Here is a 15,498-nt window from a genome sequence, read left to right on the forward strand (position 1 = left end):
TTGTTCCAGTATTTAAATAATTGAGCAACTATATTATATTAGACGGGCAACAAGCAAATATGTTATCAATTTAAAAAGAATAATGTTAGATGAAATAAAGGTGATGAAAGGTAAATAGGAGTATTTCTTTTTTCACTCAATGTCACACTCTTTACTCTCACTATAAATAGAAATATACAAGGAATGCCAAATTAAACCGAATCAAATATGATTAACGGTCTACATCAAGTTCTGGGCAACAAATTTTCAAAAACAAATGAAAAGAACACAAAAATGAGTAATATAGTTGAAATACATAAAAACAGGATAAAAAATGAAATAGAAAGATTGAAGTCAAATCAATGCAAACTAAGTAACTGTGGCGAAAGTGAAACTGGTATTGGCCTTGATAATGACGAAAAGTTACACTTTCATGTAAATAATGTGACAATATATAGTAAAACAAGCAAGAACTATATATTAATAGAAATATCGTTGACGATAGATAATTTGGACTCATTTAATACTAATACAGTTCCAGTAGAGATTATACTGTATAAAGATTTCCCGTTTGGTTTTCCAGACATAATATTTCCAACAACATGTTGTTTTCCAAGTTTAAGTGACGGAAGAAGTTTTACGGTTGAAATACTAAACAATAGTGAATGGTCACCAAGTAAAACACTATTGGACATAGTAGGTAATATACGAAGTTTTTTAATACTATACAATAAAAAAATATCAACAGTGGGTGCTAGTGATCTATACATAGGAAGTTATAGAAGTCCAATTTCTTTTAACTATCGCTGCAGCAATTCCCTTATATATCCCATATTAGAGTCAAATATAAAATTTACAGACGAATTATACAGCGAAATAATTGATAGTCATTTAATATTAAAGTCGAACAATAACATTAATAAAGGCAATGGCAGCATTCATTCAATAAGTAGACTTATATCTCAAAACAGCAAAAATATCGCTAAATCCTTGGTACCTATACCTCTAAACACAAGAGGAATAACAAGGGAAACATCAAATTGGAAATTCGAAAAACCGTTTATAAATATCAATTTTGTATTTAATAATACAAATATAATATTATTTGACTCGATACTTTTAATTATTGAAAATAATGGTGAATATTATACTGGAAATTGTAATGATTCAAATCCAGATAATTACAGTAATGTTGGTATTATAAGTGCAATATCTAATATAACACACAATATATTTTCGAAAAAAAGTCAAAAAACATCATCATCTTCCTCTTTTTCAGATGAGATACTATCTGATTCTTCACTTTGTGGAAATGTCGTATTATGGTTTTACCTGTCTACTATAACACATATATTTGATAATACTGGTAAACTTATATTTGGAAATAAGGGAACAGTTCCGAATGAAATAACTGAAAAAATAAGCAAATTGGAATACAGTGAATGTATTATCATTATTATCGGCTACGACTTATTGCATGAAAGATCTAACCTTAATTTCTATTTTCAAAATGAGCTTATCAAAGTTTCTAAAGATAATAACAAACCAATTATTATTAAACTTAAATTTCATAACAGTAAGGCAAAGCATGAAAATTCTTGCTGTCTTTCCTTTGCTAATAATATTAGAGATAAAGTTAAAAAAATAGGAAACTATTTTCCAGATAATTGTTATAATCCAAATTGGGACTCATATTTTCAACTTAAACTACTTGAGAATATAAATAACAAGTACCAAAACATAATTACATCCAATCATATTAATTTATGCTCTGATATCATATATAAATGGGTTACTATTTCCTCCAAATTGATTGAACTAACATCATTTATTTCAGAAACCGATGACAAATACTACGACGAATCGAATAACTTGGTTAAAATAATGCAACAAGTACTTATTAGTAGCCCTGTTAAAAATATACTTCATTCTCGAAAAGGAACGAGTAGTTACGGTCTTTATACAAGCGATTCCGCTGCTACCTTGCAACCAAACAATCATTCACATAATCACTCACTAGAGACGGATGTTAATTCTGGACCAAGTATTAATACTGCTATTCATGGTCCCGTCATAGTAGAAAGTATCGAAATAAATGACTTTGAATTTCCCAATCACAATACAAATATTGATAATAGCTCAGAAGACATTGACAGTACAGGAAATAATACACTAAATGAAAACCAGAGTTGTGATGATACAGACGATTACGGCAATATTGAGTGCAAAAAAAGATCAAACAGTGGCATTTCTTCAAGCAATACTGCAGAGAAGCAACAATGCAACCATATTCAGTTACATGAGGACAGTAGTGTCGACCTAAACGAAGACATGGGCAATGAATTGCAATTTAATATATAATTCCGTCCAAATCATATCCTTATACCCAGAAAAAACTCAAAGTCAAAGTGGGAGCGAGTACATTTACAAACAGGGTTTTGCCTATTACTTTTTTTTTACCGCCACTAATTTCCCCATACACCATTCCAAAACAGTTATGGGGGGCCACCTGGTGAGGGGTACAATAAATACTGATTATGTTACATACTAAAACCATCCAAGACAAAATGTCTCAGTAATACATCTCAAATATTTTTTAAAAAAGTTATTATAATTATAACTATAAAATAATATTTATCTGCTATTAATGATTACGAGTAGACGGAATAACAAATAAATAAATTATATATATAGTATCACTTTTATTTTAACGTCATAGTCTCCCCCTTCCATATTTATGCTATTAACACTATTTTAATTTATAGCGTATTTGTCTTGACTGTCACTTGTTGAAATATAGACGTCAGCCAAACTCGTCACTTTGATAATTTCTTCGTTACTTAACTGAATATTCAGTGCTTTTGCTAAGTTTGAATTGATATAGAAAAACAAAATGCCAAATCCAGTTGTATACTTTGATATATCTATCAACCAGGCACCTGTCGGCCGTATTACAATGGAGTTGTTTGCAGACAAAGTTCCACAAACTGCCGAGAATTTCAGGGCACTGTGCACGGGTGAGAAGGGAATGGGACAGTCCGGCAAGCCTTTATGCTACACTGGTTCATTCTTCCACCGTATTATCCCACAGTTCATGATACAGGGTGGTGATTTCACGCGTGGTGATGGTACCGGTGGTGAGTCTATTTACGGACAAAAATTCAGGGATGAGAACTTTATCTTTCAACATAATGCTCCATTCTTGCTTTCCATGGCAAATGCAGGTCCAAACACTAACGGATCGCAGTTTTTCATCACAACAGTGCCATGTCCTTGGTTAGACGGAAAACACGTTGTTTTTGGCAAGGTCTTGGAGGGTGAGGATGTAGTTAAAAACATCGAAAAATGTGGCTCCCAAAATGGTAAACCAACAAAAACTGTTTGCATCACCGCATCAGGAGCTCTCTAAGTTTTAGAATTTTTCCTTTTGTTCAGCTTAAGAATTTATTTGATTCTCCGTTTCACCCCTTTATTCTCATATATTTGTTTGACTTGGTGGAATGTATGTGTAAATAGCCGTATGTTCGCATTACAATAATATGCATTTGTACATTATTGCAATGTTCGTATACCACAAAGATGATCGCTATTATCTATAAAGGACCGATTTGAGACTACTCGCCTTGAAAAGACAGTATTGCCTTAATTATGTCGAGTTTTTTTGATTTCGGATTTATTTCCAAGTTAATTTCACTGCAAATATCCTTTAATTCTGAAACCTTCATTGAGTTAAGTACATTCTCACTATAATGAGGTGTTTTTGCAATCCTTGCTAATTTACTTGTTTTTTTAATAGATTTTTGTTTCTTTTCATTACAACTTTTCTCCGAATCAGTTTTTTTATTTGATTTTGACTTTCTGAAACTCGAAACTTTCTCGCTATCACACATTGACTTAAGCTCTAATGAGTAGTTTGAAACTAACAAACTTGGATTTGCTGCCTCTGCTGCCTTTACAACTCTTCCTTTAAGCGTTGGTGGTTTTATTTTACCCAGATTTGTCTTCTCTAAAACGCTCTTTAATGGATTAGTTTCCATTTTTCCTGTATTATTTTTATTGCCCTTTTTACTTATAACACCCTCGGTTTTTTGATTATTTGATTCCTTGGTTATACTTTTCTTTGGCTCTACTTGTTGAATATCCTCATTCTGAAGACGTCTTAGCCTGCTCTTCTTAAATGGTGCATTTTCGTTACTCACATCCTCAACAACGCAAACATTGTTATTTTGTGAGGTTCTTTTTTTGCCTTTACTTGTTACAACGTCTACATCATCCTCGATTTGATTATTTTTGATATTAATTACCTGCAACTTTGAATGCATTTCTGATAACTCTTTAATTAAATTTTGCTTCTCTTTAACTAATTTTGATAGTTCCTTTTCGTAATTCTTTTTATCTTTGGATGAATTGCATGCTTCCTTTTCCAATTCGAATATCCTCTTCTCCTTAGATTCCATTTCTAGCTCCCTCAAACTCAATTTTTCAGTTATACATGCTATCTCACTCTGTAAAGACTCATTTCTTTCTTCCAACACACTCAAACTAACCATTTGATCTTTCAGTACATCTATATAAGCTTCAAACTTTCTTGTCTCCATCTCAACTATTTTTCTCGTTGATTTCTCTATTTCTGCTATTCCCGACTCTATATAACCCTGAAAAGGGTGATACATCACGTTTGATTCACTCATCTATCTTACTTTTGTTCTTTCTTAATTATGTTGATAAAACTAACAATTTTGCTGTTCTATTTTAGTTTATACGTTCACTTAAAAAAATACTCTCACTTTTTATTGTATTTTGTTTAGTTCTTGTTTATTCTTTTAACTTTCACAAGTACATAAATAGATCCAGAAATTTGTTATTTTTTGTTCAAAGCAATATAACGTAAGTGTATCCTTTGTTGTAAAAAAAGCAATTGTATTCTATCGACTTTGTTTTATGTGCCTTTATATTAAGATGATTTTTCTTACTTGCAATACACCTCAAATTTGCATGTTCCTTATCTTGATATTAATTTGGGAAAAAATGACAAAAAAGGGAGATAACCCGATCACCTTTTTTCCTCTTTAACTATTTTTCCTCTATTTACTTATATTTTTGGGTGTTTCCTATTACAAACACTTTTTTATTATTATTTGTAAATATTTATTTATGATCCACAAGTAACCCGCCTTTTTCAAATAGTTCCATTGGTAAATAAGGTGTAAATTCAAGAGCCGACACAAGCAAAAGTAGAGTACTCAACATAACGTGAGAAAATACAAAACACTGTTTACTGGAAATGGCTAGAAATTACATGAGAATAGGAAGTTAGATGGAAATTATTTGAAGTATAAAGAAAATGGTTATTATAACAATAGTAGGCTTTAAATTAGAGTAAAACAACGCTCTGAGAAAACAGATGCGATATTAAAGTTGTGTTTTGATTTATATTATATATTTCAAGTCACACACATCCATTGTTAATCTTTTTCCACAATGTTGTATTTTGTCATGTTGCATGTGCATGCATGTGCATGTATGTGTAATGACCTATTTGCTGCAATTTTCAATATTTCACTATTTTATGTTATTTATTCTATTCATTTGTAAAATTTTTTGATAATCTTCAAATTGTTGTCTTGGAGTTTGAACTGTTCTCCTATTCATTCCAATAGAGACTATTTCTATGACAGTTAGTAAAAACCCTCCTGCCATTGCACTTTTAAGCGATGTTTTAAATCCATTTCTTATAGATAGTACACCTCCTGTGGCTGCTCCCGACAGAATAGCATTCCAATGATCTTCTTTTCCTCTCATTTTAGATAATAAACAGTCAAATGACGAAAATACTCCCCCCCATATTGCAAAACTGGTGCCTAATGAAGCTGCTGATCTTCTGGCAAACAATAAACCACTTGATATTGATTCTAATTTGTTACTTGAGTACTTCATGCCCTTGAAAAAATTCGTAACGAAGCCACCTATAGAACCCATTGCAAAAGCACCACCCATATCTTCTATAACTCTATCTGGGAATGGCTCCTTTATGATGTCACCACTCATTTTAATTGTTTATCAATATTAGTAAATCTAAACAAACTACATAAATTGATATGTTTATATTTTTCTTTAAATATAATCTTTAGAGACAAAATATGGCTATTTGAAACCACTTCTGTTAATATTTTTACTGTATATAAATTGCGTACGTGTATTTGTTCAGATATATATGAACAACACCCACTACTCTACAATATCAAAATAAATATTAAAAATTCTATTTTGTTTTACTAACAAGCCGATTCATACGCACCTGTTAATTTCCCGGGTTTATTACTATTCCCACTAAACCAGGAACCGAGTTGTTTTTGTGATAAAAATACCACAATAGTTGTTACACAAAAATTCTCTTTTTCTCACTTAAATTTCAGCCCTTTGCAAATCGAAGTGTATATAAACTCACTTATTTCTAGAATATAAAATATATGCTTTTTTTCTCTTTCAAATCAATAAATATAACATATGTAGATCCCGTCTGGCAAACACTAACATTAAATTAACTATTCATTCCAGGCATCACAGTATTTATCCACAGATGGTCAAAATAACACCAACTATCTTAACTGTTCCCCAAATGAAAAAGGAATAAACACTGTAATCTTTTATACCTCAAAACCGCTCTCCGTTATATAAACCAGCTACTTTAATCAAATACTGTGTAAAACATACAGCCGAACATCCAAGAGGGGTAAATAAATTTTATCAAGCACCGATCATCTACTGTAGTAATATTAATTATTCAAAACGCCACCCTGCTGGTCTGGATCGATAGCTCAGTGGTAGAGCAGGCGACTGCAGATCGTCTGGTCCCTGGTTCAAATCCGGGTCGGTCCTTGAAGTTCGCGCCGCGCCCGTGTTTGGGTGCCCTGCATCGGGCCCGGCGCAGCCTTTTTGTAGTCACAAGTATAAATAGCAATGTCCTACAACCTTCCCCTCTCCCGCCTCATTTCGCTGTTTTTCCAACATTCACTTACTGACACTTATTCCATACATTAAAATTATTACATGCATATGGCGCCGTCAAGGCGCCGCATTGTTAGATCATGGGTAGACGTGACGTTATGAGTACATGTGCGCAAAACAAGAAATTTGTGGGACCATTTATGTATATATAAATATATATTAAAATATATACTTATATATATTGAATATATTCAGGTATTTTTTTATGAATAATACTTAAAAAATTAGTATATGTATCTATGCATATGTTAATAATAAAATACAAATTGAGAAAAAATAATTAAGGAAGGAAAAGAGAAAGGTGTTGGAACTAGCATAAATATAGTTTATATATTCCTTTTTTCTTCTTTTCTTTTTTCATTCATATATCGAGAGCCTAAGAGTTCGTGTGAAAAAAAATAAAGAACTGAATGAAAAAAGATTAAATTAAAATTGAATATTTATATAATCTGAATAAGAATAAATAATAAATTATTATTTGACATTAATACACAACAATAAGCTTAAATATAGCTATATAATTTAGTATTAATACTGCAACAACTATATACATATATATTTGAATGTAATAAAGTATTGAAAGGTTTTAGGTTTAATTTACTGTTTATTTGATTTGGTAAATAAAATAAGGCAAAAATGGCAGATGTACCAGGATCAGAGGATGTAAATTCATCACAACAGTCTTATAATCTTCCTCCACAATTCTCAAACGAGCCAGATGTAAGGACAATGGCATCAATTAAGGCAACGCTTTCCAAAAAAGCTGAGGAATTAGTCAAGGCAGGTCAGCCATATGTAATGACAAGTTTAGGTCCAATACCATTACCAGATAATGTTAGAAACCAAATACCAGAAAAATTCGTGGCTGCACCAGTATTGGAGGAAAGAGAGGTTATAGTTGCTAGAAGAGAAGTACAGGAAAGAATAATAGAGGTTCCACAAATTCAATATGAACACAAGTTTGTTGAAGTTCCGCAAAAGGTAGTTGTGGAAAAAATTATACCAATTCCGAAAGATGTTGTTAGAGAGGTTGAAATACCAAGATATACAGCAACTGTTGAAGAGAAAGTTATTGAAGTACCACAAGGTGTTAAATTTGTTGAAGTTCCTGTTGAAGTTCCAATAGCATACCCACCAAGAATAGTTCCTGTTCCAAAACCATATATCGTAGAAAGAACTGTTGAATTATCACGCCCTGTAATTGAAGAACGCTTGTTAGAAGTTCCACAGAAAGTATATCGTCAAGTACCATATTATAAAGATGTCGAGGTACCATTTGTTGTTCCAAGATATGTTGAAAAACTTGTTGAAGTACCATTCCATCCAGGTATGATGTATGATGAAAATATTTTAAATCAATCAGTTCCTCCTATTCCACCCCAGTCACAACAGCCATTTATGATTCCTGGAACAGCTCCTACAAGTGCACCTTTACTATCTATGCCACAACCAATGTATGCGCCTAACGATCCTAATGAAATTGCTTCTGATGGTCTTCCATCACATCCTGCTATCCCACCATATCACATGTTACCTAAAAATCAACCAGGTTCGATTCCTCAAATGATACCATTGGCAAATTCATATGCAGCTTTTCCATTACCTCAAGGTGTTAATATGACAAATCATATGTTAAATGCTGGTAATGCTGCTCACATTCCAGGAAAGACACCCATACCGTTTAATCCGCCTCAACAACAAAATCTGATTACTGGAATGAATTTAAATCAAGTTAACTACCCAAGTAATCCTCGTCAACAGTATCCTTATCATTATCCTCCCCGACAACAATAAATACTATTACAACTGGGAGGAGAATAAATAATAGAAAAAAATATTATGTCAATAAAATAGGAATTTAGTGTTTTATTTGGGTTTTTATTTGTTATTTCTCTATTGAACTCTACCTCAATTGTTTATTAACTTTATATTTAAATTATATACTCGATTTTTTTTATCTTAAATCATTTTTGACTAATTAAACGTACTTTGATTCTAGTTAAGATTATACAAATAACACTGGATACTGTAATCTCTATATTGAATATTTGAAACCTACTTAGAGACTAATTATTGAAATTTACAGCTTACATTGTATTATACATTCAATCACTATATATATACATACTTGTATTTAACTAAAGTATATGCACTAATTTATGTACACTCAACATTGTATATTAAATTCAGCTTGTTGTATAAACAAATTTATCACAATAAAAATGGAGTGGTATTTTTTATTTTATAACGTTATTTCAGCCACATTCCTTTTGTTCAATACAAGTTCTTTTTTTCTATATTGTTATATCTCAGGATTCACAACTGTAATGATAATCACTTGGTAATAACAAATGTCACAGTTCCAAGTATTGAAACGATAAAAGAGTCAAAATAACAGTAAAATTAATGTATAAGAAGTGAAATTTACCAGGTAGAATTAGTTTTTACAATGTATTTGATATGAAACAAAATATTAATTTGGTAAATCACAGTGTCTTATGGCACATCAAAAATTCTGATTTGATTACAATATTTTCCAGAAAACGTTAAATTTTGTCTAAATGTATACATGGATGAAAATTGTGGTTAATTATTGCCTTTTAAACATAGCAATCCCGTTGAGTATGATTAAATGAAAATATCAAACTAGAAGGTATGCATTAAGTTAATGCCTTATGTGAACGTATATTTGTTCAGTATAAACTCAAAGTCGGCTCGTTTACGAAACAAACACAAAAACTTTCATAGTGTTTGATTCGAATGCTCCGTACACCTTATAGTAAATTTATTTTTACAAACAAAAAATGCATAAATCGTGCCCCACATAATCAAATATAAACCAAGATAAAATATAAATACAAAGAAAATCACTATGAGTCTGGTCAGACATATCAAATAACTTTTGCTTATTTGATATGAAAAATAAACAAGTTACTACGAAGCTATGTTTGAACAACAAGAATGACAATTGGAGACGGCCTCTAAGGAAATATTTGTCATATCATGACAATTTTTGATTAGTAAATTAACACAAATCTGAAAGAGAAATATGGAACAATATGTGGTTTTGTGTGTCAAATTTTCTTTTGCAAATAGTCTTAAATGATGTTTTCGTAATGTTGTTTTTTTAAAAGGAAAAAATGCTTCGGTAAAAAAAGATCCACCTTTTTAATCTGACCTCTAGTACTCTCTCTAGAGTCAACTTAAGGTCATCCGCCTATCTCTCGTGCGATTCCCATCTAAACATTTTCTCCTACTACTTTAACAGTTGTTCTAACTATCAACTTCAAACTTGCACTACTTTAAGAGAGATATTTACATTTATCTCCTACTAGTTAAATATTTACAAATGGATATAAAAACATATACATTATGTCTATATATGTCTAGCCAAATTGCCGCCCATTCTTCAATAGTAATAGTAGTTAAAACAAAATACGTCCGGTGTGCCCGCCTGATATAAGTAGTTTTTGGTACCTATTATTAGAATTATTAAATAGGTATTAAATACAAATACAATAAATGAGGTAAAATTTGATTAATTTAATGGTTAAAATGTAAAAAAGTTATTATACAAGATTGAAGGTCAATAAATAGAACAAATACATTATTAAATATAGAAGGAATTGGCGTACAGAAAAAATGTAGTGTATGAAAAGTGCGAATAATTTAAAGATTTGAATATGGAATATAAAATCAAAAAAAGATAAAAGTTGAATTTGTTTAACACTAATTTAGCTTTAAATCAAATATATAGTTTTAAAACACATTTATTGGTTAATTGTCCTATTTAAATAAAAAACTGAGTTTTAGTACCATTATATCTGTTTAATACAAGTAAAATGTCAACATAGAACCACAAACAGTAAAGTGGCAGAAGTTAAAATAAGTAATTAATTTATAAAAAACAGCATTGAATGCTTGTGTTAATTGCTTTCCTATAAAACCGTGAATTTTACATAATAATCGTTAGAATACTATATCTAGGTTGGGTTGAAGGAGTGTAATAAATTGGGTATCATTTCTATAGCTAAATTTGATTTCTAAACTAATTTACTGTTAACTTGTGAGAACACTGTATATGTCTAAAGGCCATTTAAAAATTGGAAATCAGAAGACTATTTTTTATTGTTTAAATCATTTCTTTTTAGAACAAGTAAAAATAATAAACCAATACTCACATTAATTCCTAACTAAAATGAATTTAAATACAATAAAAGAAAAGTCAAACAGGGATTTGGACCTTATAAATAGTAATAACGTTAGTGTGGCAAGTAATAATTACAATATGGTATTACGTCAGTACAATAATAGTAATATGAATACTCATGTGAGATATAACAATCACAACAATAAAGCAAATTTCAATCATGACAATCGAAATAAACATGGTAATAGCAGCAACTATCGTATATATAGGAATGAAATATTTAGTGAATTTTCAAACATACATAAAAATAGGAAAATGCCATTTAAATCAGCTTTAAATATGGGAGAAAATATGAGTAACAGTTATTTAGAGTCAAACTTTATACCAGAATATCCTATTACATACTATTCAAATCAGGAGCTAATAAACCAATGTGTACATTCTCTGGCAGAGCCCAGGCAGTTGTATTCATATTCATCTCCTGTGGGTGATTTGGAGAAAACTATTGAAAACTATGAAATACACGAATGTGGTTGGAATAACTACAATTCATTCACGCCAATTAATTTCGGATCATTTGAAACGTTGTTTGACAAAAGAGAGAGTCCTTTATGTTGTAGTCTCGAATCACAAAAAGGAACTTGTTCCTCATTTGAAAGAATAAATAATGGTATTTATCTCCAAAATAGTAAAAAAAATACAAATTACTTAAATTATGGAAGCCAAAAATTTGACAGATCCTCAAATTTAAATCTAGACTACTGTGAAATATTTTGTCTGGATGAGTTGCCTAACATTGATTTTGAACAATATACTGTCCCAGTTAATTATTTTGAAAGACTTCCAAATCCTAGTATAGGTCATATCAAGTGAAATGGTAATAAATTTGACTTACTTATAGATGTTATTTTGCGAACAATATACCACTGAGAAAGAGAAAGAATTTAGAGCGAAGTTACTACAAAAATAGAAGAAAGCATAGTGGTTACTCATTTATTTGAAAACTTTGTATAAAGAAGCTCTCTTTAATTATTATTGTTTTTGCGTATATTTAAATAATATATATTCCTTATTTTAAATCTAATTTTTATACAATATTAAAATATAATAAATGTTTATATCAGAATCAACATGCTTTTATAAGTAATAACAATAACGGATATATTAAGATATTTCGATAAGTTCGATATTGTATTCAGATATGCCTCTTAAAACCTGAACTGTTATAAAAGAATAATATGATCCAGGTATCAAACAAAGTACACCTAACATAATAGATGGCAAAGAATTTAAATATTCTGTATCCAATACGAGAGAAATTCCAAGCAATAAAAAGCATATTCCAACAATTAATAGAAAAAATGATACCATTATTGGTTTATACGATATATTATTGAAACTATCAAAATTAGAATAGACTGTTTTACCATCTACATTTGTGCCAATATCATCATTTTTTAATTTATTATTTCTCTGTTTTATAATATCTTTTTTATTGTTCTCTCTACTTCTAATACCCATTTCGACCCCCTTGTTTTCTGTCAATTTATTTGTTTCTTCCTCTGCTATTTTATCCATTTGTTTATACTATTTTAACATAACCTTATATTCAATTCTACTAATTTGCCTCCTTACCCTATTATTGCTCCAAAGTAATACATAAAAATAATTTGTAAATGTTCAAAGGAACAGTAGTAATTAAAACAACTAAGCAATTTCTAATTCAAGAAAAAACTTTAAACTTGGACTACTTTTTTGTTTAACTTCTGTCAATTTGCTATTGAAAATAACACCACTTGTTAATTCAAACAGGATATAATTCTGATATTTCTATTGATGAACTAAACTCAAACGGAACTTCATATAACAGGATATAAACAATGATAGTTAAAGATTTTTCTTCGTTCAATTAATGTTAACCCCAAAAGGACAAAAAAGTGCCTTGACCCGTGATCGAAACGGGGACCTTAAGATCTTCAGTCTCACGCTCTCCCAACTGAGCTATCAAGGCGCACGCTGTCGACCCATACACGTCTCCTTTTAACACTTGTTGATGATTTTTTTAATATTAACAGTAGTCGATTAATTTTAACTTAAATAGTAAAAATAGTAAGCAATTCTAATCGCATCAAACATAAACAATGAATTGGAATTAATGTTCTACATTTAAGATATTGGGTGGTAGTTTAATTTAAATTTACTGTTGGAAATATGTTATTATTCCCTTTTATCTATTTGCTATATTACAACATGTTTGTTGTTATATATTTATTTTATTTGTTTATTATATACACTGCTCAGTGTTACTGCTATAAATATCTAATCGTATTTTCTCACACTTTCTACCTTGTGTCATTGTTATTTCCACTAAACTATGAACCCCTTCTTAATGAGTATTTAATGGCAGTTCGATGCCAACCTTTGTGTTTAAATAAGGAGAGAACCGACATCACAAGAGAACTAGAACTTAGGGCATAAAGAATCTGCAGTGCATTCACTACCTGATCGCATCAGGGATCTTCTACAGATCACTATTATAAAGAAGGCATAAAATGGTGTCTGTAATTCTAGAGATGTTTCATTTAAAGCTTACTTAATACACGAGAAACAAGCGGATATCTTAGTCAAAAAAAGACAAAATGAGCGACATAAGCGAGAAGGTCAAAGCATACCTCAACTAATATTGATAATAGTGATGTCAATTAAATGTAGTTAGTGTGGAAGTCCGTGAAGTAACACCAAACGATAAATCAAAAAAACACATTTTTTTCGGGACTAACACACACCAATCCACCGTAAGATGTACATATTTTCCGACTCGTTAACACATTGACTTTGTACTGCAGTTCTATCACTTACTATCATATTAATTTCCAGTTCATCCACCTTCCTTCTCCCTGTTGTAATACCCCTCCCCTTTCGTTCTCCTAATATTGTTATTAGACATTGTTTCAGTAATGATGATACGTGCAACTAGTATTACTACACGCCTGTTCCATTACTCCCACCTTTTGCTCTCTTATTTTCCTGTATCACATTCCTGCCTCTCCATATTGTAGCTTTATCTCATTTTATTATGTGATAAATAAATGTACGCAATGGCGCCAATTCTTTTCCATATTAATTTATATATATAATATGTATATGTATACATATACATATATATAAATTATCATTTTTATTTTTTCCTATGGAAATACGTAACTTACATGTCTTTTTCCATGTAACAATTAAGATAATGAAAGTGAAAGAAGATAGTATAAATATATAAGCGTGTAAAATACAGGGGAGAAAAGGGTAGGAAAATACACATTACAGTTAAATTGAAAAAATAAGGTGAACATTGGCAGTGCATGTTTCATTGATTGAGGGCATTTACTTGGTTAGAGCACACAAAGAAGATCACAAGAAACAGAGAGAAAAGCAGCAATAAGACGATTGAAAAGAAAATAATCGGATTAAATTGTCCGTAGGTTAAAGGATATTTTAATTCGTACATTATCTATTAGAAAAACAAAAGCAGTGATTCGCTTCTTTTCAGATTTATCTATCCTCTTAGAATAACTTTGGTCCCAGGAAGCGAGGATATATACAACAATATTTACTATTACCATATGCCTCTTTTACGCAAGTGGCATTGCAAGGGAATAATATATAAATAGATAATAGGAACTCTAATACAAAAATAGACTGAAATGTCAGAAAATAATAATTCTGCACATCAATGTGCCTCTATGGTGGCACCAGCATCAGTAGTACTTTCTCAAAGCGATGCAGCAGCCCCGTCAACATCAATATTAAATTGCTGTTCAGCCTTGCAAACTACTGACAAAGGCTCTGATCCAGCTTTAAGCATGAGTTCAGCTCCACAAATAGGCAAAATTCGTTTTGCATCAACAGGAACAACAATTGTGACAAGAAATGGTGTAATATCATTCGATGAATTTTTGAGAAAAGGAGCTCCTGTGGATCAAATGCTTATTCCGCCGTTTCCACAGGTAAATGGTATACCTATGTTTGAGGACGGAACTCCTGATATTGCAACAATACACTCAACCTGCAACATAGTCAACCTCTCACAAACTAATCAAACAAACACTATTCCACAGTGTGATATTGGGACAGGCACAAGCACTCCACTTCCGCAAGAAAAAGATAGTCTCTAGATCTAAACAAATATCAAGTATTGTTATAAATTACACAAATATTTGTATAATTCGTGTTCCTCTAAACAATCTCTTTTAAAAGATGCATTTAAATACTATGCACATCACTTATGCATGCATGCAATATAGTGGATATAGTAGGAAAATACTAGAAACATAAGGTAGAATTTTATCCTTTTTATCATTACTACTAAT

The 15,498-nt window shown here is 30.8% G+C and overlaps 8 protein-coding genes across 8 annotated transcripts; 5 read left to right on the top strand and 3 right to left on the bottom strand.

The window, feature by feature from the left end:
• Positions 1 to 207: 207 nt before the first annotated feature.
• FG379_002246 (uncharacterized protein) lies at positions 208 to 2,340 on the top strand (the record flags this gene model as incomplete). The annotated part of the gene is made up of 1 exon (XM_067328115.1): positions 208 to 2,340. One exon carries the CDS (start codon positions 208 to 210, stop codon positions 2,338 to 2,340), a length of 2,133 nt encoding a protein of 710 aa, XP_067183654.1.
• Positions 2,341 to 2,872: 532 nt separating this feature from the next.
• Positions 2,873 to 3,388, top strand: FG379_002247 (20k cyclophilin; the record flags this gene model as incomplete). The annotated part of the gene is made up of 1 exon (XM_067328116.1): positions 2,873 to 3,388. One exon carries the CDS (start codon positions 2,873 to 2,875, stop codon positions 3,386 to 3,388), a length of 516 nt encoding a protein of 171 aa, XP_067183655.1.
• A 205-nt stretch (positions 3,389 to 3,593) lies between these two features.
• On the bottom strand, positions 3,594 to 4,670 carry FG379_002248 (ORF 73; the record flags this gene model as incomplete). Its single annotated transcript, XM_067328117.1, has 1 exon — positions 3,594 to 4,670. The coding sequence occupies one exon, from the start codon at positions 4,668 to 4,670 to the stop codon at positions 3,594 to 3,596; it is 1,077 nt and encodes a 358-aa protein (XP_067183656.1).
• An 871-nt stretch (positions 4,671 to 5,541) lies between these two features.
• FG379_002249 (mitochondrial import inner membrane translocase subunit tim17) lies at positions 5,542 to 6,027 on the bottom strand (the record flags this gene model as incomplete). Its single annotated transcript, XM_067328118.1, has 1 exon — positions 5,542 to 6,027. One exon carries the CDS (start codon positions 6,025 to 6,027, stop codon positions 5,542 to 5,544), a length of 486 nt encoding a protein of 161 aa, XP_067183657.1.
• Positions 6,028 to 7,623: 1,596 nt separating this feature from the next.
• Positions 7,624 to 8,781, top strand: FG379_002250 (articulin family; the record flags this gene model as incomplete). The annotated part of the gene is made up of 1 exon (XM_067328119.1): positions 7,624 to 8,781. One exon carries the CDS (start codon positions 7,624 to 7,626, stop codon positions 8,779 to 8,781), a length of 1,158 nt encoding a protein of 385 aa, XP_067183658.1.
• A 2,404-nt stretch (positions 8,782 to 11,185) lies between these two features.
• On the top strand, positions 11,186 to 12,010 carry FG379_002251 (uncharacterized protein; the record flags this gene model as incomplete). The annotated part of the gene is made up of 1 exon (XM_067328120.1): positions 11,186 to 12,010. One exon carries the CDS (start codon positions 11,186 to 11,188, stop codon positions 12,008 to 12,010), a length of 825 nt encoding a protein of 274 aa, XP_067183659.1.
• Positions 12,011 to 12,301: 291 nt separating this feature from the next.
• On the bottom strand, positions 12,302 to 12,658 carry FG379_002253 (uncharacterized protein; the record flags this gene model as incomplete). Its single annotated transcript, XM_067328122.1, has 1 exon — positions 12,302 to 12,658. The coding sequence occupies one exon, from the start codon at positions 12,656 to 12,658 to the stop codon at positions 12,302 to 12,304; it is 357 nt and encodes a 118-aa protein (XP_067183661.1).
• A 2,174-nt stretch (positions 12,659 to 14,832) lies between these two features.
• On the top strand, positions 14,833 to 15,303 carry FG379_002254 (uncharacterized protein; the record flags this gene model as incomplete). The annotated part of the gene is made up of 1 exon (XM_067328123.1): positions 14,833 to 15,303. The coding sequence occupies one exon, from the start codon at positions 14,833 to 14,835 to the stop codon at positions 15,301 to 15,303; it is 471 nt and encodes a 156-aa protein (XP_067183662.1).
• Between the last annotated feature and the right edge of the window lie 195 nt (positions 15,304 to 15,498).

This window comes from Cryptosporidium bovis (genome assembly GCF_009768925.1).
Source record: "Cryptosporidium bovis isolate 45015 chromosome Unknown contig_3, whole genome shotgun sequence".
NCBI lineage: Eukaryota > Apicomplexa > Conoidasida > Eucoccidiorida > Cryptosporidiidae > Cryptosporidium > Cryptosporidium bovis.